At 40.9% G+C, this 27,442-nt stretch overlaps 1 protein-coding gene, 1 long non-coding RNA gene and 1 other non-coding gene across 6 annotated transcripts in view; 1 reads left to right on the top strand and 2 right to left on the bottom strand.

Annotated features, from left to right (window-relative positions):
• Positions 1 to 27,442, top strand: part of LOC149437517 (uncharacterized) — a 114,974-nt gene that overhangs the window by 42,672 nt on the left and 44,860 nt on the right. For both annotated transcript variants that reach the window (XR_016308040.1, XR_016308039.1), the window contains exon 2: positions 13,882 to 13,973. This is a non-coding gene — a long non-coding RNA (uncharacterized LOC149437517). The remainder of the gene's footprint in view (positions 1 to 13,881; positions 13,974 to 27,442) is intronic.
• The window catches only part of LOC149437518 (zinc-alpha-2-glycoprotein-like), a 64,038-nt gene that overhangs the window by 3,519 nt on the left and 33,077 nt on the right, over positions 1 to 27,442 (bottom strand). For all 3 annotated transcript variants that reach the window (XM_089660859.1, XM_089660858.1, XM_089660860.1), the window contains exons 3-5: positions 23,963 to 24,250; positions 17,401 to 17,694; positions 4,821 to 4,925 (exon numbers count right to left, since the gene is read on the bottom strand). In XM_089660859.1, coding sequence (XP_089516985.1) covers positions 4,821 to 4,925; positions 17,401 to 17,694; positions 23,963 to 24,250 — 687 coding nt within the window. The remainder of the gene's footprint in view (positions 1 to 4,820; positions 4,926 to 17,400; positions 17,695 to 23,962; positions 24,251 to 27,442) is intronic.
• LOC149437519 (U7 small nuclear RNA) lies at positions 8,866 to 8,922 on the bottom strand. Its single transcript, XR_016308121.1, has one exon. It is a non-coding gene; the product is annotated as a U7 small nuclear RNA (small nuclear RNA).

The raw sequence follows: 27,442 nt of genomic DNA, 5'->3' as shown, positions 1-27,442 counted from the left end.
CAAATTGGCATGGAAGGGGTTACTTCACCAAAGGTACATGGTCGGATACAGTAGATCTATCATCGATTAATTGTGCCTGAAACCGGGACATGTGCAGTTGTTTCAGGGGGGACATATCTACATAGGAGACACATGTTGCCACTACACCGGACCCGCTCCAAGAAAAGGTAAGTTGTAAAGAAAGCCAATGATCCCTGCAGGATGGATCAGATCTGCGGATTGAGTATAATGAATCGGAGTCCGATCCATTATGCTCAATCCGCAGATCCGATCCATTCTGCAGGGATCATCGGAGGGAGTGTCACCAAGTGTTACCGCACCGGGTGACACCAATCCTAGGGACGCCTCTGATCAGTGCATTGAGGTCGGCTTGTAAGCTGGAGACATCCTGTAAGAACGTTATTCCACGGCACAGCTTGGTGTCATCTGCAAAGACTGAAATGGGATTTATAATCCCAGACCCTGTATTGTTTATAAATATATTAAAAAGTAAGGGTCCCTTACACATATGGTGAGCTTAAAGTTTAAGTACATCTGTGTGCCAGTCATAAATTGCAACAAAAATATTCCTTTACCACCCTGATGTCGCGCAAATCTAATGCGGTTTCAAAGTGCGGTATCACAGTGCGATTTCTGCTGTGACAGCTGTGAATAAAAACCCTCTCTAGCAATACACACCACACTGAGCATGTGCAGAGTTTCTCCACAAGATATGCCTTATAAGGAGATAAAAGGGGGGCATAGAAAGAAGGGGAGGATCAGAGAAGACAGGATCAAACAACCTTATTACATAATACAGAGGATTAACCCCTTAGGTTTAGCAATGAGTATAACAAGCATGCTTTACTGCATATACAGACTGATTTTACTGTTGTGGGTTTAGTAACACTTCAAGAGCAGCCAACTGGCTTTAAAATTTACCTTTCTAAGCTGTGTGGACAAAAGTGAAAGATAGAAGATAATTGGTTGCTATGGTCAATGGCACCAGTTGAGACAGAACTTCTCAGTTTTTTTTATCCCTCGTGGTGTTGCTCTGGACCAGCGGTTCTCAACCTGTGGGTCGCGACCCCTTTGGGTGTCGAACAACCCTTTCACAGGGGTCTCCTAAGACCATCGGAAAACACATATTTCCGATGGTCTTAGGAACCGAGACACCGCTCCTCTATCAGTCTCCAGGTGGGTCCGCCCACATGCAGATACGCCCACATTTCCCTGGACCGCGATGTGTGGGCGGGATGACATGCCGCCCCTGTCATCTGGCCACATCCCCGGGATCACTCAACAGCTCCGCTTCCTCACCAGTGATTGGCCGCCGGAACTGTAGCTCAGGAGAGGCACACAGGCGGCCAATCACCGGTGAGGAGGTGGAGCTTGGAGAGGAGGAGCCGAGCAGCAGCGCGAAGCGCAAAGAAGATCGAGCAAGGGAGCGGTCGGAGAAGGAAGACAGCTAATAGGTAAGCGTCTGTAGTGTGCAGATGGTGCTGCTGCAGCCAGGTATGCTGGCTGTAGATGGGAGAGGGAGGGAGCGAACCCAGGCTGGAGCAGGAGTCAGCAAGGTAAGTATCATTGGTGTCAGTGGGAGGAATAGTGCCCCATCATTGGTGTCATTAATACCAATGATGGGGCACTATTCCTCCCACTGGCACCAATGATGGGGCACTATTTCCTCCCCCCCCCCACTGACACCAACGATGGGGAACTATTCCTCCCCCCACTGACACCAACGATGGGGCACTGTTCCTCCCCTCACTGACACCAACGATGGGGCACTATCCCCCCCACTGACACCAATGATGGGGTACAATTCCCCCCCACACTAGTATCAATGATGGGGCACTATTCTCCCCCACTGACACCAATGATGGGGCACTATTCCTCCCACACTGACACCAATGATGGGGCACTATTCCTCCCACACTGACACCAATGATGGGGCACTATTCCTCCCACACTGACAATGGGGCACTATTCCTCCCACTGATACCAATGATGGGGCACTATTCCTTCTACTAATACCAATGATGGGGCACTATTCCTCCCACTGATACCAATGATGGGGCACTATTCCTCCCACTGATACCAATGATGGGGCACTATTCCTCCCACTGATACCAATGATGGGGCACTATTCCTCCCACTGACACCAATAATGGGACACTATTCCTCCCACTGATACCAACGATGGGACACTATTCCTCCCACTGATACCAACGATGGGACACTATTCCTCCCACTGATACCAACGATGGGACACTATTCCTCCCACTGATACCAACGATGGGACACTATTCCTCCCACTGATACCAACGATGGGACACTATTCCTCCCACTGATACCAACGATGGGACACTATTCCTCCCACTGATACCAACGATGGGACACTATTCCTCCCACTGATACCAACGATGGGACACTATTCCTCCCACTGATACCAATGATGGGGCACTATTCCTCTCACTGATACCAACGATGGGACACTATTCCTCCACTGATACCAACGATGGGACACTATTCCTCCCACTGATACCAATGATGGGGCACTATTCCTCCCACACTGACACCAATGATGGGGCACTATTCCTCCCACACTGACACCAATGATGGGGCACTATTCCTCCCACACTGACACCAATGATGGGGCACTATTCCTCCCACTGATACCAATGATGGGGCACTATTCCTCCCACACTGACACCAATGATGGGGCACTATTCCTCCCACTGATACCAACGATGGGGCACTATTCCTCCCACTGATACCAACGATGGGGCACTATTCCTCCCACTGATACCAACGATGGGGCACTATCCCCCCCACTGACACCAATGATGGGGTACAATTCCCCCCCACACTAGTATCAATGATGGGGCACTATTCTCCCCCACTGACACCAATGATGGGGCACTATTCCTCCCACACTGACACCAATGATGGGGCACTATTCCTCCCACACTGACACCAATGATGGGGCACTATTCCTCCCACACTGACAATGGGGCACTATTCCTCCCACTGATACCAATGATGGGGCACTATTCCTTCTACTAATACCAATGATGGGGCACTATTCCTCCCACTGATACCAATGATGGGGCACTATTCCTCCCACTGATACCAATGATGGGGCACTATTCCTCCCACTGATACCAATGATGGGGCACTATTCCTCCCACTGACACCAATAATGGGACACTATTCCTCCCACTGATACCAACGATGGGACACTATTCCTCCCACTGATACCAACGATGGGACACTATTCCTCCCACTGATACCAACGATGGGACACTATTCCTCCCACTGATACCAACGATGGGACACTATTCCTCCCACTGATACCAACGATGGGACACTATTCCTCCCACTGATACCAACGATGGGACACTATTCCTCCCACTGATACCAACGATGGGACACTATTCCTCCCACTGATACCAATGATGGGGCACTATTCCTCTCACTGATACCAACGATGGGACACTATTCCTCCCACTGATACCAACGATGGGACACTATTCCTCCCACTGATACCAACGATGGGACACTATTCCTCCCACTGACACCAATGATGGGGCACTATTCCTCCCACACTGACACCAATGATGGGGCACTATTCCTCCCACACTGACACCAATGATGGGGCACTATTCCTCCCACACTGACACCAATGATGGGGCACTATTCCTCCCACTGATACCAATGATGGGGCACTATTCCTCCCACACTGACACCAATGATGGGGCACTATTCCTCCCACTGATACCAACGATGGGGCACTATTCCTCCCACTGATACCAACGATGGGACACTATTCCTCCCACTGACATCAGTGATGAGGCACTACTCCTCTCACTGACACCAATGATGTGGCACTATTCCTCCCACTGCAAAATTACAGTTATGAAGTAGCAACGAAAATAATTTTATGGTTGGGGGTCACCACAACATGAGGAACTGTATTAAAGGGTCGCGGCATTAGGAAGGTTGAGAACCACTGCTCTAGACGTATTTCGGACTATCCTACCATGCCCTACAATTTCATATTAGAGGTTAGTATTGCTTCATGAAAATACTCTGAAATATTTGCCAAAAATATAGCTTGAGCGGTTTTGTATAATTCATTTTTGTATTTAAATGAAACATAACACATGGATAGTTTATTTTCCTATTACCCAGCAGGTGGAGCTCTAGACTCCTTTTCACATTTTCCAGGCTATCCTTATTTCATTTGCTGAGTTAAGCTGGCCATAGATGAGTAGTTTTGTTTGTTTGTTTTTCATGCAAAGGTGAATTGAGGAATCCCCCTTCCCCACCCCGTCAGGACAATGTATGCTGACAGCAGGACCCCAGCACTGTCAGAATACACTGATCAGCCACTGATTAACATGTTTTCAGCGTGTCCCTTCGACAGAAGTTGATCTAGCAATCAACTTCTGTTAAACGGGCAGCCACACACTGATCGAAATTCGGCCACTCCGTGCTGGGCCAGCTGAATTTCATTCCTTCTATGGTCAGCTTTGGAGCAGTGACTCATTCCCCCTTAACCCGCACTCTGCCTGCTCTGTTCAGTCTGAAGTTTCTATCCAATAGAAATAGTCAGAAGGCAAACAGTTTACCTGTATATAAAACTCATAATGCTTTGGGAATCTTGCATCTTGGCTACATCCCTTATAACTGTTTGTTTGCAAGATTTTATAGAACGAGTTAAAAAATATTGTCACTCAAAACTATTAGAATTTCCATTTAAAATACACAAGTCACCCTAAACCCAATCACCTTACCCATATGTAATTCTTTCTGGCCCTGGAATCCATACTTACTTGAAAGAATTTTCTTTGTAACGATTACAAAACCACAAATCACCAAAAGAATGAAAATAATGCTAATACACAGTCCGATGATCCCACGTTTTTCCATTTTAGATTCTGTTCAGGGGAAAATAAGAAAAGACAATGAATACCCACATGGAAGAAAAATATATTTGAAATATATTTTAAAAAAATATTCATCCCAAATATATTGACATATATTTGAAGTACTACAATTTTGGCCATATTCAATATATATATATATACATATATATATATATATGTATATATATACACACACACACAACACACACATACATTGTATATTGAAATGCGTTTTTATTACAAAATATATGAATATTTTTAAAAATACACAAATATGCTGTAGGTCTTTAAAAATATAAATCTACATTTTTGGAATGCATTTACAAATATATGTAAAATATATGTTGAAATGATGATGTTAAAAAAATCTGAAGAATATATTTAAAAAATATATTTAAAAAAAAATATTTTTCATACATTTTGTAATATATAAAAAATGCATTTCAACATGCAGTGTCTGTGTGTGTGTATGTGTATGTATGTATATATATATATATATATATATATATATATATATATATATATATATTTATATTTAAATATTGTAGTATTTCAGATATATGTCAATATATATGGGAAGAATATTTTTTAAATATACTTCAATAATATTTTTCTTCCATATGGGTAGGTTTGCTGAATTTTATTTCATTTAGAGGTATTGGTGATAGATTTCAGTGGCAGTTGATGAGAAGCGACATGAGCCTTCACAAATGGCAGTTGATGCAAGGACCTATCTCCATCCTGGCTTCTATCCATCCTTCAACTGCCACATATTGACTTTTGATAGTGAATGTAGCCATTGGCATCAACTGCGGTTTGATGTGATTATTTTGTTTAGTGAAGCATTCTTAAAATGTATATAAAATGTTTATTTATAGGTTACACTAAGCTGATAAAAATAAAAACCATGCATCATTTGCTAGTATATTAGTTATCACGTACCTCCTAAATCTGAATTTCAGGCAGCTCTGTAATCATTAATACCTAAATATTACTTTTTACCACCTTCTTGATGTCCCTATACAGCAGAGCTCAGACTGGGAAAGGAAGAAACAGCACAAGGAGCATGCTGGTAGTAGAAGAGAGCAAAGTGACCGAGAAATAAGATCATCACTGTACTGCTTCTCCCTCACTGTCCAGTCCCAGGTTGAATAAACCTCTATGTGTGTCTGTTTTCATAAATATAACCTAGTGTGCTAAATACAGTTTCCTCTCCACATTTCTTGTAGGAATGCACAAAATACATCACTATACTGTCCCGTTTTAACCCCTCACCCTGCAGAGGTTTTACCCCCCTTCCTGCCCAGGCTATTTTTTCTGTTATGGGGCTGCGTTACTTTAACCATTTCCATACCGGGCAATTTTCCCCTTTCCTGCCCAGGCCATTTTTCAGGTTTCAGCGCTCTCACACTTTGAATGACAATTGCGCGGTCATACAACATTGTACACAAACTAAAATTTTATCATTTTCTGCACACAACTAGAGCTTTATTTTGGTGGTATTTAATCACCGCTGGGGTTTTTATTTTTTGCTAAATTAACAAAAAAAGACTGAAAATTTAGAAAAAAAAACAGGTTTCTTTGTTTCTGTTATAAAAGTTTGCAAATAAATAATTGTTCTTCATAAATGTAGGCCGAGATGTATTCTGCTACAAATCTTTGGTGAAAATAACCCAAATTAGTATTTATTATTTAGCCTGTAGGAAAGTTATAGAGTTCACAAACTATGGTATAGATCTGAAAATGGATCAATCCTGAAGTACTGACGGTCAATCTAATTTCTTGAGGCCCAAAAATGTCAGAACAGTACAGATATCCCCCAAATGACCCCTTTTTGCAAAGTAGACAGTCCGACGTATTTCATAAGAGGCATGGCGAAATTTTTGAAGCTGTAATTTTTTTGTAAGAATTTTTTGGAAAATGAAGAAATTAAAAACAAATTCACAATTTTTTTTACATACTGTCACCAGTGCAGTACAGTGTCATCATATAACAGGTACACTGACTGGTAACAGTACGAAAAAAAATTTGATAATTTTTTTTAAATTTTTTTATTAAATTTGTTTCTCTTTTTTTAATATTTCTTTCATACTACACAATGACCAAAGTAGTATAATGTTACCATAGTAACATTGTACTGCTATGGGGAAGTGATCAGTATTTTTTTTTTTATACAATTTCTTTGCTTATAGCAAATAATTTCTTTGCTATAAGCAAACATTTAACTGAATGAAATAGATTCATTCAGGGTTTTTTATTGTGATTAGCTGTGATTTGGCCACGGCTAATCAAATGACACAGGTGGGCTGTGATTGGCCCAGCTTGTGCATGTGATCGCTGTGACCATTCACAGCTAGGCACACTTGTATACAATGGATGGCATGAAAGGAAGCCATCCATTGTATACAACTATCATGGATCCGCTGTGATTGATCTCAGCAGGTCACATGGTACCGGCAATGGGCCGGTACACAGATCTGTCATCGGCCGTGTTCCGAGGTACACAGCCAGTGACAGGTCTCGCCACAGCACAGCCCTGTGGTCACGCTCAAAGCGCGATCCGGGAAGGACATCATATTACGCCCTACCGAAGAGACGAGAGGTTCGCCCGGCCGTCATTTGACTATAGGCTGGGCGGAAAGTGGTTAACTGACAATTGCGCGGTCATGCAACGCTGCACCCAAATGAAATTTATGTCCCTTTTTTCCCACAAATAGAGCTTTCTTTGGATGGTATTTTGTATGTTTTTTATTTTTTGAACTATAAAAAAGGCTGACAATTTTGAGAGAAAAACAATATTTTTTACTTTTTTCTATTAAACATGTCCAGTAAAAAAAATTTAAAAATCAAATTTTGTCATAAATTTAGGCCAAAATGTATTCTGCTCCATGTCTTTGCTAAAAAAAAATCCCAATATGTATAAATTAATTTGTTTATGTGAAAGTTATAGCATTTACAAATGGTGGTATATATACTGGGATTTTTTTCTTTTTTTACTAGTAATGGTGGCGATCAGCAACTTACAGTGGGACTGTGGCGGGCATTCTGACACTGGGGGGACTGACTTGGTGTCAATGACATCCCCAGTGACACCAATACAGTGATCAGTGCTAATAAAAAGGAAGGGGTTAACATCTGGAGTGATCAAAGGGTTAACTGTGTGCTGTTTTACTGTAAGCCGTGTGTGTGCGCTTTACTGTGTAAGCACACTGCTTTGAATGGCTCTGCTATCCAGAGCCATACAAAGCAGTGTGCAGGAGCTGACAGGGGAGAGAACTGTATTGTTTACATACAGTTTCCCCCCCATCGGTAATGGCTGGCGATCACCGGGTGTCGGCAAGGGCCGAGGCTGCGAATAGCAGCATGGGCAGGGCGCACCCCCTACCCGGAAATGCAAAATCACATATATACGTGATTTTGCGCACCCCTGCCACCCTGTAGCATTTTATCTGCTATAGGGCGGCCTGAAAGCGGTTAACCCGAGTTGCTCTCTTATAATTTGCACTGTATAGATCAGAATGGCTGGATTCTGTGTGACTGCGATGGGTTATTAGGTCAGCAGCTGGTTCTACTGAAATGTAAAACTGCTTAGAACTCTACTGTGTGGCCCCAGTGCCTGGAATATCAAGACTTAGCCTGCCCTCTAGTGTCTGAAATATATCATTACAGCCAGGAAAATTAAAGCCAGAACTTCCTCAGTATATAGAAGTGATCAGGTGACTGTTATCTTCTACTAAATAGCCAAACCAATCTAAAATTAAATAGAAGAAAATAATACATTTGTATCAATGCCCAGTGGACTTCAACACAAAGGCTTCTAATCAGCAGCCAGAACCCCCAAACATGTGAACATCATGAAAACCATCACCGAAGCATCAAGGCACACTTACAAAACCACCAGAAGGCAGTAAAAAAATAACAAAAGCTTAATTTCTATTTTTTACAACAAAATAGTGGCTCCTGAGAATCAAGAACCTTCTAGACAAATAGCAAAAGAGCAATAATACACATTCATCTATCATTTGACGAGAAGACCCAATTTCCACACAGCTCATTCACATCGTGGAGACTAAAAGGTAATTTCCATTCTAATATAATTCATTTTTATTTCTTATACATTGGAAAACTTCAGTCAGTTCTGAAACAGTTGATAAAATGTTAAATTAAAAACACACTTATATTTAGTTATTTATACCAAAAAATATCCCAAAGGGTTATTATATGAGTAATATGCAGATTAGTTTACTCTGATTGGCTCAGCAGCAAGGTGGGCATGAACTATTAGGTAAGAGCTGGAAAGCAATGTATTGCCCGCTTTTAGGCAGGATTTTGACTTCGGGTATTTAAATATATAACTTCTTCCCACCTGGCCTATTGTTCTGAGCGGGAACCCTATTATCCTGGGAGGACATCAAATGACGTCCTTCCAGGATCGCGTCTCACGCATACCCCACGGGACACGACAGATCACTACACCGGCCCTGTCATGTGATCACTGTGACCAATCACAGCACATTACATGACAGTTGTACACAATGAACAGCTTCCTAACATGTCATTCATTGCTTGCAACTGTGCTGCGAGCTGTGATTGGTCACAGTCATCACATGTACAGACTGGGCCAATCACAGCCCATCTGTAGCATGTGATCAGCTATGGCCAATCACAGCTGATCACAACACAATCTACTCAGTATCATTCAGTAAAAATCCTCGCTTATACCATTGTAATTTGTTGGTATAAGCAAGCATAACATGTTACAAAACAAAAACAAAAACCTAAACAATAGTACAATGTTACTATGGTAACATTGTATTGCTCTGGTCACAGGAGAAGAAAAAAAAGTAGTAAGATCATAAAAAAATTTCATAAAGAATGTTAAAGTTTTTTCAATTATTTATTTATTTTACATACTGTCACCAGTGTCCCACGTCAGTTATATGATAATGCTGTACTGCACTGGTGACAGTATGTAAAAAAAAGTGAATTTTTTTTTTCCATTTCTTCATTGTTCACAAAATTATGACAAAAAAATGACAACTTCAAAAAACTTGCCATGCCTCGTACTAAATACCTCAGACTGTCTACTTTCCGAAAAACAGTCATTTTGGGGGTATCTGTACTGTCCTGGTGTTTTTTGGCCTCAATAAATGAGTTCAGCCGTCAGTACATTAGGATTTATCAATTTTTAGATATATCCCATAGTTTGTGGATTTTATAACTTTCCTGCCATCTAAACAATATACTCTGATTTTGGCTCTTTTCACCAAATAAATGTAGAATACATTTTGGCCTAAATTTGTGTAGAAAGATTATTTATTTGCAAAATGTTATAACACAACAAAGAAAAACTTTTTTTTTCCAAATTTTCTGTCTTTTTTTGTTTATAGCGCAAAAAATAAAACACCCAGTGATGATTAAACACCACCAAAAGAAATATCTATTTGTGTGAAAAAAATGATGACAATTTCATATGGTTATTATTGCATGACCGCACAATTGTCATTTAAAGTGCAACAGCATTGAAAGGTGAAAATTGGCCTGGACAGGAAGGGGGTAAAAGTACCCAGTAGGCAAGTGGTTAATCCCAATTAAAAGGTCAGACTTTTATCTTTGCATAGACCTGTACAGTGTTTGCTATGGTTTTTGCACAGAAATGCCTATTACAACTGTGCTGTGAGCTGTGATTGGTCACAGTGATCACATGTACAGACTGTGTTTTGCAGAAAAAAAAACACCTGACGCTTGTAAAAGTATCTAATGACTTTCTAAGGACATCTAAGGACTGGTAAGCTGAACTATATGACATCTTTGTTGTTGGGTTTAGATATTCTTTCACACGTGATAAACCAGAACTTACTTGCTAAATTTCCTTTTGCATCATCGATTTCAGTGCAATGTGTTAATGCATGCTAAACAGACCTATTAAAGTTAATGGTCATACAGTTGCAAGAAAAAGTATGTGAACCCCTTGGGATTACGTGGAGTTTTGCATGAATTGGGCATAAAATGTGCTCTGAATGTCATCTAAGTCACAACAATAGAAGAACACAGTCTGCTGAACATAATACTACACAAATATTAGATGTTGCCATGGTTTAATTGCACATAACATGTAAACATTCACAGTGCAGGGAGGAAAAAGTATGTGAAGCCCTAGCTTAATGACTTCTCCCAGAGCTAATTGGAGCCAGGAGTGAGCCAACTTTGACTCCAATCAGTGTGATGATATTGGATGTGTTGCTGACAGCTGTCCTGCCCTTAAAAAACACACACCTGTTTTGGGTTTACTGGTTTTAAGAAGCACTGTCTGATGTGAACCATGCCTCGCAGAAAAGAGCTCTCAGAAGACGTACAATCAAGAATTGTTGACTTGCATGAAGCTGGAAAGGGTTACAAAAGTATCTCCAAAAGCCTTGATGTTCATGTGTCCACGGTAAGACAGACTGTCTACAAATGGAGAAAGTTTAGCACTGTTGCTACTCTCCCTAGGCGTGGTCATCCTGTAAAAATGACTGCAAGAGCACAGCGCAGAATGCTGCATGAGGTAAAGAAGAATCCCAGAGTGTCAGCTAAAGACCTACAGAAATCTCTGGCACATGCTAACATTTTTGTTGACACATCTACAATAAGGAAAACACTAAACAAGAATGGAGTACATGGGAGGACACCACGGAGGAAGCCATTGCTGTCCAAAAAGAATATTGCAGCACGTTTGAAGTTTGCAAAAGAGCACCTGGATGTTCCACAGCACTACTGGCAAAATATACTGTGGACAGATGAAACCAAGATTGAGTTGTTTGGGAAGAACACACAACACTATGTGTGGAGAAAAAAAGGCACAGCACACCAACATCAAAACCTCATCCCCACTGTGAAACATGGCGGAGGGAGCATCATGGTTTGGGGCTGCTTTGCTGCCTCAGGGCCTGGACGGATTGTTGTCATTGATGGGAAAACGAATTCCAGAGTTTATCAAGACATTTTGCAGGAAAATGTACGACCATCTGTCCACCAACTGAAGCTCCGCAGAGGATGGGTGATGGAACAGGACAATGACCCAAAGCATAAAAGTCATTCAACAAAACAATGGCTGCAACAGCACAGAATACACCTTCTGGAGTGGCCCAGTCAGAGTCCTGACCTCAACCCCATTGAAATGCTGTGGCATGACCTTAAGAGAGCGATTCACACCAGACATCCCAAGAATATTGCTACACTGAAACAGTTTTGTGAAGAGGAGTGGTCCAAAATTACTCCAGATCGTTGTGCAGGTCTGATCTGCACCTACAGGAAATGTTTGGTTGAGGTTATTGCTGCCAAAGGAGGGTCAACCAGTTATTAAGTCCAAAGGTTCACATACTTTTTCCTCCCTGCACTGTGAATGTTTACATGTTATGTGCAATTAAACCATGGCAACATCTAATGTTTGTGTAGTATTATGTTCAGCAGACTGTGTTCTTCTATTGTTGTGACTTAGATGACGTTCAGAGCACATTTTATGCCCAATTCATGCAAAACTCCACGTAATCCCAAGGGGTTCACATACTTTTTCTTGCAACTGTATATAAAAAAAATGGAAGAGAATCCATGGAATGCTCTCCATTATCTTAAAAAAAACACACTGCCCAAACAAACCATTTGCTAACACACATACCTGAATGTACTAGGACTGTTATATACATTATGTGAAAGAAGTGATTGCTATGCATTTTTTTAACAAATTAAATATCCCATTTTTTACATAGGAGCTTCTTCTAGACAAATAGTAAAATATCTATAATTCACATTCTTTAACCTCCCTGGCGGTATGATTCTTTCCGATTTTTTGTGATGAAAACGGTACCATTTTTTTGCATGGAAATATGTAGTTTTTTATTGTAGGCTGTAATTTTTAGGAATAACTCACTGAAATCGGTACGAACAAGAGTCTATTAAACATCCTGGGTAGGATAAAATTTGAAACACGAAATCATAAATTATAATTTAATAAATAATGATAAAAAATAATAATATAATATTAATAAAAAAAATTCAATAATATAATCAAACCAAAAACACTGAAATTTGAAATACAGAGGCAAATTCGCACATCGCTGAGCAAAGTCGCAGAATCGTTTTCAGTGTCTGATGACGAATTTCCCCCACGAATCATTATCACTCAATTCTGCAAGTGGTTCTGATTTACTATCGCTGTTCTAAAACCGCTTTTGACGTAAAGGGGCGCTTTTTGGACGCCATGGACTTTTCTAAGTTTCCAGGCAGAAAGAACATTCAAAATGCAGGCAGGGCGCAGGACAAAAGCAGTAGGGACAAAATGTATGTGAAATGCATTGAAACAGCAAAAATGACATTTTTTAAAAATGTCAAATTTCCCGCCGTACGTCCCTACATCACAGGGACCGGAACACGGAAGCCGGATGCCGGCATCAGCCAGAGGAGATGGCCGGGGACACTGCAGGGGACACATCGTGGGAGCGAAGGACAAGGTAAGTGCTGCAGGGACCCCCAGAGCAACGCCGCATGGTAAGCCCGAGTGTAGCTCGGGGTTACTGCTCTTGGTACTCATATTTTACCCCGAGCTAAACTCGGGAATACCGCTAAGGAGGTTAAAGCATCAAACTGAATAGAGCATTTTCTGTTGGCATGACCGATTTTAAATATTGCCCATTCTTTCAGTACAGATGATGATGTTGGGGGCCACTCCACAAAAACCATTGTCCCCTCATCCCCCTCCATCCTGCTATAGGAGAGTGTGTATTGTGCATGCATGCTGCTGGAGCAGCCACTGGGGTGAAGAGGGTGCAAGCAGCCAGTAGGGGACACAATATAGTTTGTACTAGTCACAGGATATGGAAATGAATAGGGGGAGTTTGGGAAAATCTTGAAGGTGATCATTCACTGTCTTTTCCATTATGATACTTACTGTATATTTTATGTTCTCACTGCTTCCTCTTTCACCCAGTAGAGCTCCAAGGAAGGCCTAATAGCCCATGAAGACCTCAACTCAGACCCGACCCAGAATGTACACAGCGATCTTTAGGAGAGCTTCAAAGAAAGGTAACTGCCAGCAACAGAAAGGGCTTCCTATTCACAAGACTTGCTACATTACTCCAAATGGACAAAATTAACGTTTCTATTTAGGATCAGAAACCAGAGAAAACAATATCACCATTTTCATAATGTGTAGTTATGGAAGTAAAAAAAAATAATACAATGGTATTTATTTGTTACATAGTTAGTCTGGTTGAAAAAAGACAAAAGTCCGTCCAGTTCAACCATTAAAAAAAAAAGAAGTTATAATCCTATACCCACAGTTGATCCAGAGGAAGGCAAAAAACCCAGCAAAGCATGATCCAATGTGCTCCTGCAATTTGTAATGTATCCAGTGTGGAAGCATAAGGCACGTATTCACTTTTTTAAAATGAAAATGCCATAGAAGCCAGTAATATTTCACCAGATCTTCACCCTCAATATGATGTTGCCTCCCCTCCTCCCCTCCGCTGTGCAAATTGGGCTTTCTACTTTTTAACGTTTTTTTTTTTAAATATATATATATATATAAAAAATGTTATAATCCTATACCCACAGTTGATCCAGAGGAAGGCAAAAAACCCAGCAAAGCATGATCCAATTTGCTCCTGCAATTTGTAATGCCCCCCCATGCTTGTCACTTGCCTAGGTAAAACAAGAACTTTGCCCGTTGTGCCTCCTGGGAAATGCACAATATGCATTCCTTCATTCAGAACTGAACAGGGGGGAGCAGGGGCAGACTGACCATTCGAGCACTCGGGCACTGCCCGAGGGCCCGGGGTCAGTAGGGGGCCCCATGAGATGCCCCTGGTACCTTTCATAGGCTTTTTTGGGTGCGGTTTGAGTGTGGGTGAGGACACAGAGGCCCCATGATCCCCCTATTGCCCGGGGGCCGCAGGAATTGTCAGTCCGCCTCTGGGGGGGAGGGTCTAGCAGCGTATCATTGGGAGAGCCACTGGCTGAATCCGGAAGAGATGGCAGCTTCTTGATGACGTTACTGAAAAAGATGGTGGCGTAGGCCCAAGCAGGGGTAGAAAAGAATCAGATCTCAGGAGGACAAGGCTGGATCTGTTGGGCAGGTGAGTATCTTAACTGTGCAGGACCCATAACCAGATAAAGAGGGGTTAAATAAAAATGGGGGGAGGGTGAAGATCCGCTTTAAAGTGGAATTCTTGGCTCTACCTAACTAAGCCTCAAATTTGCCCCCCCTCCCTTCTAACACCTAAGTGCCCTGTAAAAGAAAGATGCTTACTATACTTAACTACTCTTACAACGCTCCAGTCCAATCACATGATTGGCTCCCAGGAGAGAGAAGGGACAGCCTACAGTGGATGCCCCATAGTATACCTATGGGAGATGTTATCATCCAGGCATTTCAGCCATTGTCAGAGATCTCCCCTCCTCAATGAAGCCAGCTGCTGGGGAGATCACATGACCAGAGTAGAACACCCTGAGAATAGGTAAGTACAAGCATCTCCCTTTAACAGGGTATTTAGTATAGGGGTTAAAAGGGAGGTGGGAGCAGTTTTAGGCTGAGTTAGGTAGAAACTTGAATTACAATTTAAAGAAGATCTCCAGTTAGAAATACCAGCTAAAAACAAAAATGATCAGGCCATTAAAAGATTAAATGAATTCAGCTTTCATTTGCAATATTCAATATCAGTTCAGTGATTACTCCACAGTACTTATTAATGTCCTTAGATGTATGCAATCTGATGTCTGGAGGAAAAAAAATTGTAATCTCTAAATACAGAAAGGATTCTTCTCAGTAAGAGCTGTAAGAATGTGGAATAGACTCCCTCAAGAGTTGGTTCTGGCCAGCTCAGTGGATTGCTTTAAAAAAGTCCTGGATTCTTTCTTGGATACACAGAATATAACTGGATATAACATTTATAGGTAAAGTTAATCCAGGGAACATCCGATTGACTCTCGGGGGATCAGGAAGGAATTTTTCCCCTGCAGGAGCAAATTGGGTCATGCTTTGCTGGTTTTTTTGTCTTCCTCTGGATCAACTGTGGGTATAGGATTATAACTTATTTTTATGGTTGAACTGGATGGACTTTTGTCTTTTTTTTCAGCCAGACTAACTATGTAACTATGTCCAGCAACAGTTAACCCACTTCCTCCAAGCCCAGGTCATCCTGAACCCACCCCAGTCTGTGACTGGACAGTGAAAGGAGAAGCAGTGCAGTGATGATCTCATCTGTCACTTTGCTCTCTCCTCCTATTGGCATGGTCCTTGTGAACTTATAAACTCCCTGTGATGCTTCTTCCTCTCATACTCCAGCTCTGCTGTACATGGGTGGCAAGATTCTGATACCAGGCTAAATTTAGATACTTACATTGCTTGTATTTAATATATATATTTAGAAATGTATTAATGATTACAGAGCTGCAATTATTTGACACTTTTATATCTGCCTGGAGTTCAGCTTTAATCTACAGTGTACATCTGATGTCAAAATCTTTTTCTAGCTTTGGATAATTTGATATAGAATTGGATGCCCTTTTTGGTTTTCAATTCTAGTCCATGGCTCCAATGAAAAATTAAACTAAATTCTCACTTCCTGTCCTTCAGCATACAAATATAATGTGCAGTAGAATGTAGAGACATGAGAATATATTGAAGGGGGTCTTAGTAATTACCTACCACACTAGAAAAAAAAGTTTTTATTTCTGTGTAGCTGGAGAGTAAGGTCCATATCACCCCTCTGTGTTGTATGCACATTTTAGGTGCAGTGCGTTAAAGTGTTACTAAATCCAGGACCTAGTATTCATTATATCTGGTCTCCCACAGTACATGGAAATGCAATTATTTTAGTAAATATAAACTGCTAAATACCTTTTCTCATCAGCAGTATATAGCAGTCTTGTGACTTCTATCCGTGTGCAGCAGAGCACATGTTAAAGCTTGTAGGAGGAGTTTTCATTTTGCTCTAGGAGGATGTAGAACCCCTGACCTCTGTCTGGACAGTGCTGATTTTCCCTGTGCTGATCACATGCACTCTCCCAAAAAAAAAAACCTCTCTAGCAATACACATCAAACTGAGCATGTGCAGAGTGACTCCACACCATATGTCTTATCGGGAGATAAAAGGGGGACACTGGAAGAAGGGGAGGATCGGAGAAGAAAGGACCAAACAGCCTTTTTACTCAATGCAGAGGATTAACCCCTTAGGTTCCACAGTGAGTATAACAAGCATGCTTTACTGCATATACAGACTGAGCATACTGTTGTGGGTTTTGTAACACTTTAAGTCCTGCTTGTTGTATCTTTGATGTGCTTTTATAGAAATGCATGCTTTATAGAGTTCAATGGTAGTGCACCTAAAATACCCCACACAGATGTGAACCAGCCTTAAGAAAAAAAAGGTTTTGGCTTGACTTACATCTTAAATCAACACAAAAAGTTTGTATATCACGGTTTGCTTTAGAGCTGAAAAACGTGCTGTACCTGGAATATCCTGTTTGGTCAGATTCACAATAAGAACATCCTCCAGACTGCTGTGGTCCACATGACAGGAGTAAGTGTCTCCCTCCTTGGTTGGCACTTCCACACTGACTCTGATCTGATAGGTGCCATCAGGATGGGGGAGAATTGGAGTCATTTCATCTGAAGGAACATGGTCCTCCCCATTCCTCATCCACTTCACATCCACATCTTGGGGGTGAAACCCGTACACCAGGCAATGAAGTCTTGTCATCTCCCCTGACCGATGATGACCCCAAACCTTTACTTCAGGAAGCACTAATAAAAAGAAAAAAAGACAATTAATTAATAGTCTTGATTTTTCATGGCTGCTGGCTCTCGATTCCACAGATGATTGGGAACCAGAATGGTCAGCAAACATGTGTCTACTATGTCAGCTTATACATAGGGATGACATACACTTGTGCTAAAAAGTTTGCATACCCTGGCAGAAACCATGAAATTTTGCAATTGATATTAAAAATATGACTGATCATGCCAAAAAAAGTCTCTTTTTTTAAGAATAGAGATCATATGAAACCATTTATTATCACATCATTAAATCATAACAAGAAGTCACCCAAATGGCCCTGATCTAAAGTTTCCCTCCCCTGGAATGTTTGGCCTTGGTACAGACACACAAGGTGACACACATGCATTAAAATGGCAAATAAAAGTTAATTTCCCACATCTGTGGCTTCTTAAATTGCAATTAGTGTCTGTGTATGAATAGTTAATGAGTTTGTTAGCTCTCATGTGGATACACTGAGCAGGATGGATACTGATTCATGGGGATCAGAAAAGAACTGAAAAAAGAACTGCGTAACAAGGTAATGGCACTTTAAAGATGGAAAAGAATATACGCCTTGAATATGACGGTCAATACTGTTCAATCACTTATTAAGAAGTGGAAAATTCAGGGATCTCTTGATACCAAATCAATTACAGTTACAGCAAGAAAAATTGCAGTCACAACTGACAGATAAATGGTTTGGGATACAAAGAAAACCCCACAGGTAACCTCAGGAAAAATACAGGCTGCTCTGGAAAATGATAGTGTGATTGTTTTGAAGGAGGACATTACAAAACTACTTGAACAAAAATGAGCTGCATGGCCGAGTTGCCAGAAAGAAGCCTTTACTGCGCTAATGCTACAAAAAAGCCCGGTTACAATATGCCTGACAACACCTTGACACCGGGATTTTTTGTGGCATTGGCACCACTAAAGGCTTCTTTCTGGCAACCCAGCCATGCATCTCATTTTGTTCAAGTATCTTCATATTGTGCTCCTTCAAAACAACCACACTTTTTTCCAGAGCAGCCTGTATACCTGTGAGTTTTTCTTTGTATTCCAAACAATTCTTCTGGCAGTTGTAACTGCAAGCTTTCTTGGTCTACCTGTCTTTGGCTTCGTATCAAGAGATCCCCAAATTTTCTACTTCATAATAAGTGATTGAAGAGTACTGACTGGCATATTCAAGGCTTTGGATATCTTTTTACATCCTTTTCCATCTTTATAAAGTTCCATTACCTTGTTATGCAGGTCTTTTGGCAGTTCTTTTCGGACCCCATGGTTCAGTACCTAGCCTGCTCTGTGCATTTACATGAGCGCTAAGAAATTCATTGGTGGATATTTATTAAAACTGAAGAGAGCAAATCTCCCTGCATAGAAACCAATGCATAGAATACATGAAGGTAAAAAAAACACTTTAATGGCTTATTTTAAGGGGACAAATGTTAAGGATGATATTCTTTCTATGGCTACCCCGCTCTTGCACTTAGAATGCATTGTAATGGGTCACCTTACTGCAAATCACAACTTGAGGTTGATTAATGAGGACTAATGGACAGTTTCTCAGGTCTGGTGGTAGAGTACTTTGTAAATAGCATGTGTCACCTCCTTAAAAAGCCAAAGATATTGGAACCTGCACCTCTAAAGCTATGAAGCTTAGCATTAAAGTTTTACCAGGGGTGTGGAAATTTTTGAAAAAACTACTTGTCCAGCGACTAAATTGGTGCCCCAATCTACTTGTCCCTCATGACAATCTACCAGGGGCGGACTGACCATTTAGGCACTCGGGCACTGCCCGAGGGCCCAGGGTCAGTAAGGGGCCCCATGAGATGCCCCTGGTACCTTTCATAGGCTTTTTTGGGTGTGGTTTGAGTGTGGGCGAGGGCACAGGGGCCCAATGATTTCACTGTTCAACAAATTTTTATTTTTTGCCAGTTTTGGAAACAAAAGGATCCATTTCTTAATGAATTTCACATTCTGAGTTCAAATATAACAATGAAATTTGTCAATTGGCTCTATTTTTTCTGTAAACTAAAGTTTTCTACTATAGGCGTAATGACTACATAATGCACAATAATTATATAGATAGATGTCTTTCCACAAATATAAAGCAAGTGATATTGACTACATAACAAAGCCTAAATGGCATAATATATTGCATAGGATTACCAAGAAAAATTATAGCCATAAGCTAAGTTGAATCATTTTAATACTTAGGATTCTCACTAGTTTTGTCTTCAGTTTGTGTCGGTTTTGCTTCTCTTGGCTTTTCTCTTGTATTCGAGGAAAGGGCTATCTCTTACAACTGCACGTGACTACACGCTTCAGGTTCTTCCTCACTTGACTCAACCACGAAGGATTCTGGTGCTTTAGGAATTGGTAGCCCCTCTCCATGAGGAACTGGACGTATTGCCGATGGAATATTTGGATAGTGCACAGATAACTTTTTCTTCTTATTTAGCCCTTTTACAATTGGAGGCACCATACAAAAGTAACAATTACTAACATGATCTGTTGGCTCTCTCCAAATCATTGGCACAGCGAAAGGCATAGATGCCTTTTTTCCATTCAACCATTGCTCCAGTGCCGTCCCACAAGAATTGCAGCATATATGTGGTGCCCAGCTCTTGTCCTGGTCTCCTATCTTGCAGCCAAAATACAAGTTGTAGGCTTTCTTAATCATTCCTGTTATCCTCCTTTTTTGTGAGATAAAAGTTATTTCACCGCAGATATAGCAGAAATTATCTGCTTTATTCACACAAGTTCGAGGCATTACTGAGTAGCCTATATAAGCATAAAACGAAATGTAAAGACGCTGTCCAACTACAATCAGCTACAGATACTGCAGCTTTTATGCAGTGAAGTGATGCAATTAAAGGCTAATATTGCATCATCTCAGTATACATGCAATTTTCTATTGGTCACCAGTATCAATTGCGCAATATGCAGCTGAAGTTGCATCATAATTTTGAATGGCTTACGTCATTAGATGGGTGAATATATCATGGAAACTAGAGCCAATCAACATTTTTTAGGGTCATTTTCGTTTTCAGCACCCCAAAATTATGTAAGATTAGCTAATTTTATGCCCAAAACTTTTTACCTGTTGAACAGTGTTTCCTATTGCCCGGTGGCCCCATGAATTGTCGGTCTGCCCCTGCAATCTACTTGTCCTGATAAAAAACATACATTTTACCCAAAACTGTATTTAAATCTTTTTTAAGTTATGTCCGGGGCTTTTAAAAAATAAAGGGGCTTTATAGCGACTTAAACGTTTAATATTTGTCACATTGCGCTGTTTATCTCCTCCTCCCCTCCCTGCCTGTCTCCAGCACCGCACCCAGGGACTAGCAGGAAGGGGAGAGACCTTGCAGTGTAGTGAGAATGGATTGGCTGCTTGTCAGGAAAGGGGAGTGTCCGACTTATTCTTTCTCTCTTTCACTGCCAGAGCTCTTTTTGCGTTACTTGCACGTGTTTAAAAAATTTTAGGCCTGAAGATGATACAAACCTCCGAACATTATATATTTTCTGAAATCAGAGATCCTAGAGAATAAAATAGAAGTAGTTCCAATTTCTTATGTTACACGATATTATCACAAAGGTCTAGGAAACACAAAATTTCAGTAAAAAAAAATACAGTTTTAATTTTAGGGCACAAAAAGCAATAAATTATCCAATTTTTTTGTAAAATAGAAAAGACGAGGTTGGTGTGAGTAAATAGATATCCAACATGTCAAACCTTAAATTTGCGTGCGCTCGTGAAGCGGCAACAAATTTTAATACCCTATATTTTCTGTAAGTGACACTTTTAAAGCCCCTTACATGTCCCGGGCGTCGGGTGATAGGAATTGAACATCCCTGGTTACTAAACCAAGGACCTTGCATTCACTATATCTGATCTCCCACAGTACACAGAACATGGAAATGCAATTATTTTAGTAAATATAAACTGCTAAATACCTTTTCTCACCAGCAGTATATAGCAGTCTTGTGACTTCTATCAGTGTCCAGCAGAGCACTGGTTAAAGCTTGTAGGAGGAGTTTTCTTCTGCTCTAGGAGGATGCAAATCCCTGACCTCTGTCTGGTCAGTGCTGATTGGCCCTGTGCTGATAACATGTACTCTCTCAAGAAAAAAAAAAAAGCCTCTCTAGCGATACACACTAAACTGAGCATGTGCAGAATGGCTATGGGTTCAGTCTGTCTTATCAGGAGATGAGAGGTGGACATTTGAAGAAGAAGATACACAGACTATATATAACTGGTTACTAACATTCATAGGTAAAGTTGATCCAGGGAATATCTGAGTGCCTCTCGGGGGATCAGGAAGAAATGTTTTCCTCTGCAGGAGCAAATTGGTTCATGCTTTGCTGGGTTTTTTTGCCTTCCTCTGGATCAGCTGTGGGTGTAGGATTATAACTTATTTTTCATATAGTGAACTCGGTGTAGAGTTATTCACCCTGAGGTTATCACAGAGGACAAGGGGACACTCTTTATGTCTGGAGGAAAAGAAATTTAACTACTTGCCGACTGCAGATAGCCGAATGATGGATACACTGCGGCCGGCCAGTTCTGGGAGGGCGTCATATGACGTCCTCCCAGAACGCGCGCTCCTGCGCGCCCCCGGCGATCTCCATGATCGCTGCGTCCTACGGACACAGCTGATCACGTGGAGTGGTAAAAGGCCAATCACAGCGGCCTTTTACCACGTGATCAGCTGTGTCCAATGACACGCTGATCACTGGGAAATGTAATTGCCGGTTCTCGGCTGCACTTTCCTCACACTGTCAGAGCATGAGGAAAGTACTGCCGAGAACCGGCAGTTGTCAGAGCAGGAATCGGCACCAATCATCAGAGCACTGCCCAGCAGTGCCACCAACCAGTTCCGCTCACCTGTGCCCAGCAGTGCACCCACCTGTGCCCAGCAGTGTGCCCACCTGTGCCACCCAGCAGTGCCAAACACCTGTACCCAGAAGTGCCACCTACCTGTGCCCACCAGTGCCACCCACCTGTGCCCACCAGTGCCACACACCTGTGCCCACCAGTGCCAACCACCAGTGCTCATCAGTGCAGCCCAGCAGTGCTGCCAGTAAGTGCCCCCAGTCAGTGCCCAGCGGTTGTGCCAGTCAGTGCCCAGCAGTTGCGCCAGTCAGTGCCCAGCAGTGATGCCAGTCAGTGCCACCTATCAGTGCTGTCTATCAGTGTCACCTATCAGTGCCGCCTATCCGTGACACCTCATTAGTGCTGCCTATCAGTGCTGCCTATCAGTGCCCATCAGTGCTGCCTATCAGTGCCGCCTATTAGTGCCCATCAGTGCTGCCTCATCAACGCACATCAGTGAAGGAGAAAAATTACCTGTTTGAAAAATTTTATAATAGAAACATAGAAACTTTTTTTAAAAAATTTTTTGCACTTTTTTTGTTTATAGCGCAAAAAGTAAAGTGCCCAGCAGCAATTAAATACCACCAAAAGAAAGCTCTATTTGTGAGAAAAAAATGATAAAAATTTCATATGGGTACAATCTTGCATGACCGCGCAATTGTCAATCAAAGTGCGACAGCACTGAAAGCTGAAAATTGGCCTGGTAAAGAAGGGGGTATAAGTGCCCGGTAGGCAAGTGGTTAATATCCAAACAAGGAAAGGTTTCTTCACAGTGAGAGCTGTGAAAATGTGGAATAGACTCCCTCAAGAGTTGGTTCTGGCCAGCTCAGTGGTTTGATTTAAAAAGTGGATTGTTTCTTAGATACACAGAATATAACTGGATATAACATTTATAGGTAAAGTTGATCCAGGGAATATCTGATTGCCTCTCGGGGGATCAGGAAGGATTATTTTCCCCTGAAGGAGCAAATTGGATCATGCTTTGCTGGGTTTTTTTGCCTTTCTCTGGATCATCTGTGGGTATAGGATAATAACTTTTTTTTTCCTTTTTAATGGTTGAACTGGATGGACTTTTGTCTTTTTACATCCAGACTAACTATGTAACTACAGTATGTAAGGAGGACAGAGAAGACAGGATCAAACAGCCTTTTTACACCATGCAGAGGATTAACCCCTTAGGTTCCACAGTGAGTATAACATGCATGCTTTACTGCATATACAGACTGATTTTACTGTTGTGGGTTTAGTAACACTTTAATACCATTATGTGGGATACAGTCTGCACTTAGAAGCCCTTCTCATTTTATGGCAGGTAGATACAGTAAGTTATATATAGATGAATAACAATTATAATTCCATCAAATATTTTTTCTCACCAGGCTTTAAGATCTCTTTCATATGGTGTAGGTAGACCTTGAACCACCTCTTACACTCATGCTCCATATACCCCTTTTGCTTTTCAGCACTGGACTTGCGTCTGTTCCAGACATCTGCCATTTTCTTTGCATTAGCCATCAGGGGGACATACTTGGACATAAATGTATCCAGGGCTATAAAATCATCCCCATTGGCCGCAAACTCTTCATATCCGCTATAGTTCTCATCTTCATCTCCAGATGTCAGGCACCAAAATCGAACTTGTAAAACAAACCCATCATTTCCATCTGCAAAAAAAATAATGATCAATTTTTTTAAACGTATATAAAATGTATAACGTGCACACAATTAGGCTCAATTAATAAGGCCCAACAAAGGGCAGTGAAGATTAGCTAAATCAGACAACCAATCATATTTCCTCTTTGATTTAATTGGAGCAGCCTAAAAAAATTACAGTTGCCGACTAATGATATAGATGGATTATTATTACTATGCTATTTAGCTAATTAAATTCTGTGTTTCCACTCTTTGTAAACAATCTGGGCAAAGCGACAGGTTTGCTTTAATCCCTCCCTCTACAGCAGCATATACAGTATACAGTACCTTTCCTTCACTTTCCCATCACTCAGATCAGCTGCTGGATGGATTTACTAGTACTTCTGGTTATTGAAGATCATGTGACAGCAGTGGACCAATTAGCAAGCCTTAGCATGCTGTCACATGGAGAGTCCATAACTTGATGTAAGCTATAACTGGGATAGTGAAGACATGCTTGTAATATTTTCTGAGATACTAAATAGAAACATATAATGAAAATGGAACTTATGATCGCAAACTCATTCCATGTCAGTTAACTGGGCACCAGTTCACAAAAAGAACATTGGGGAACTGGAGAACGTACAGAGAAGGGCAATCAAACTGATACGAGGCATGGAGGAGATCAGCTATGAGGAAAGATTAGAGGAACTGAATTTATTCTCTCTTGAGAAGAGAAGATTAAGGGGGGATATGATCACCATGTATAATACATAAGGGGGGGATATGATCTCCATGTATAATACATAAGGGGGGATATGATCTCCATGTATAATACATAAGGGGGGATATGATCTCCATGTATAATACATAAGGGGGGATATGATCTCCATGTATAATACATAAGGATGTGATATTATCTCCATGTGTAATACATAAGGGGGGATATGATCTCCATGTATAATACATAAGGGGGGATATGATCTCCATGTATAATACATAAGGGGGGGATATGATCTCCATGTATAATACATAAGGAGGTGATATTATCTCCATGTGTAATACATAAGGGGGGATATGATCTCCATGTATAATACATAAGGGGGGATATGATCTCCATGTATAATACATAAGGGGGGATATGATCTCTATGTATAATACATAAGGGGGGATATGATCACCATGTATAATACATAAGGGGGGATATGATCTCCATGTATAATACATAAGGGGGGATATGATCACCATGTATAATACATAAGGGGGGATATGATCTCCATGTATAATACATAAGGGGGGATATGATCACCATGTATAATACATAAGGGGGGATATGATCACCATGTATAATACATAAGGGGGATATGATCTCCATGTATAATACATAAGGGGGGATATGATCACCATGTATAATACATAAGGGGGGATATGATCTCCATGTATAATACATAAGGGGGGATATGATCACCATGTATAATACATAAGGGGGGATATGATCACCATGTATAATACATAAGGGGGATATGATCTCCATGTATAATACATAAAGGGGGATTTGATCACCATGTATAATACATAAGGGGGGATATGATCTCCATGTATAATACATAAGGGGGATATGATCTCCATGTATAATACATAAAGGGGGATATGATCACCATGTATAATACATAAGGGGGGATATGATCTCCATGTATAATACATAAGGGGGGATATGATCACCATGTATAATACATAAGGGGGGGTATGATCTCCATGTACAATACATAAGGGGGATATGATCTCCATGTATAATACATAAGGGGGGATATGATCTCCATGTATAATACATAAGTGGGGATATGATCACCATGTATAATACATAAGGGGGATATGATCTCCATGTATAATACATAAGGGGGGATATGATCACCATGTATAATACATAAGGGGGATATGATCTCCATGTATAATACATAAGGGGGGATATGATCTCCATGTATAATACATAAGGGGGATATGATCTCCATGTATAATACATAAGGGGGGGGGGGGATATGATCTCCATGTATAATACATAAGGGGGGATATGATCATCATGTATAATACATAAGGGGGGATATGATCTCCATGTATAATAAAGAAGGGGGGATATGATCATCATGTATAATACATAAGGGGGGATATGATCACCATGTATAATACATAAGGGGGGATATGATCTCCATGTATAATACATAAGGGGGGATATGATCACCATGTATAATACATAAGGGGGATATGATCACCATGTATAATACATAAGGAAGGATATGATCACCATGTATAATACATAAGGGGGGATACGATCTCCATGTATAATACATAAGGGGGATATGATCTCCATGTATAATACATAAGGGGGGGGGATATGATCTCCATGTATAATACATAAGGGGGGATATGATCTCCATGTATAATAAAGAAGGGGGGATATGATCATCATGTATAATACATAAGGGGGGATATGATCACCATGTATAATACATAAGGGGGGGTATGATCACCATGTATAATATATAAGGGGGGATATGATCTCCATGTATAATAAAGAAGGGGGGATATGATCATCATGTATAATACATAAGGGGGGATATGATCACCATGTATAATACATAAGGGGGATATGATCACCATGTATAATACATAAGGGGGATATGATCACCATGTATAATACATAAGGGGGATATGATCTCCATGTATAATACATAAGGGGGGATATGATCTCCATGTATAATACATAAGGGGGATATGATCTCCATGTATAATACATAAGGGGGGATATGATCTCCATGTATAATACATAAGGGGGGATATGATCACCATGTATAATACATAAGGGGGGATATGATCTCCATGTATAATCCATAACTTGATGTAAGCTATAACTGGGATAGTGAAGACATGCTTGTAATATTTTCTGAGATACTAAATAGAAACATATAATGAAAATGGAACTTATGATCGCAAACTCATTCCATGTCAGTTAACTGGGCACCAGTTCACAAAAAGAACATTGGGGAACTGGAGAACGTACAGAGAAGGGCAATCAAACTGATACGAGGCATGGAGGAGATCAGCTATGAGGAAAGATTAGAGGAACTGAATTTATTCTCTCTTGAGAAGAGAAGATTAAGGGGGGATATGATCACCATGTATAATACATAAGGGGGGGATATGATCTCCATGTATAATACATAAGGGGG

The sequence above is a fragment of the Staurois parvus genome, unplaced genomic scaffold (genome assembly GCF_062004578.1).
Source record: "Staurois parvus isolate SC_StPar_1 unplaced genomic scaffold, SC_StPar_1.0 ptg001284l, whole genome shotgun sequence".
Taxonomy (NCBI): domain Eukaryota; kingdom Metazoa; phylum Chordata; class Amphibia; order Anura; family Ranidae; genus Staurois; species Staurois parvus.
The sequence above is the reverse complement of the archived record's forward strand: the minus strand, read 5'-3'. Positions and strand labels throughout refer to the sequence as shown.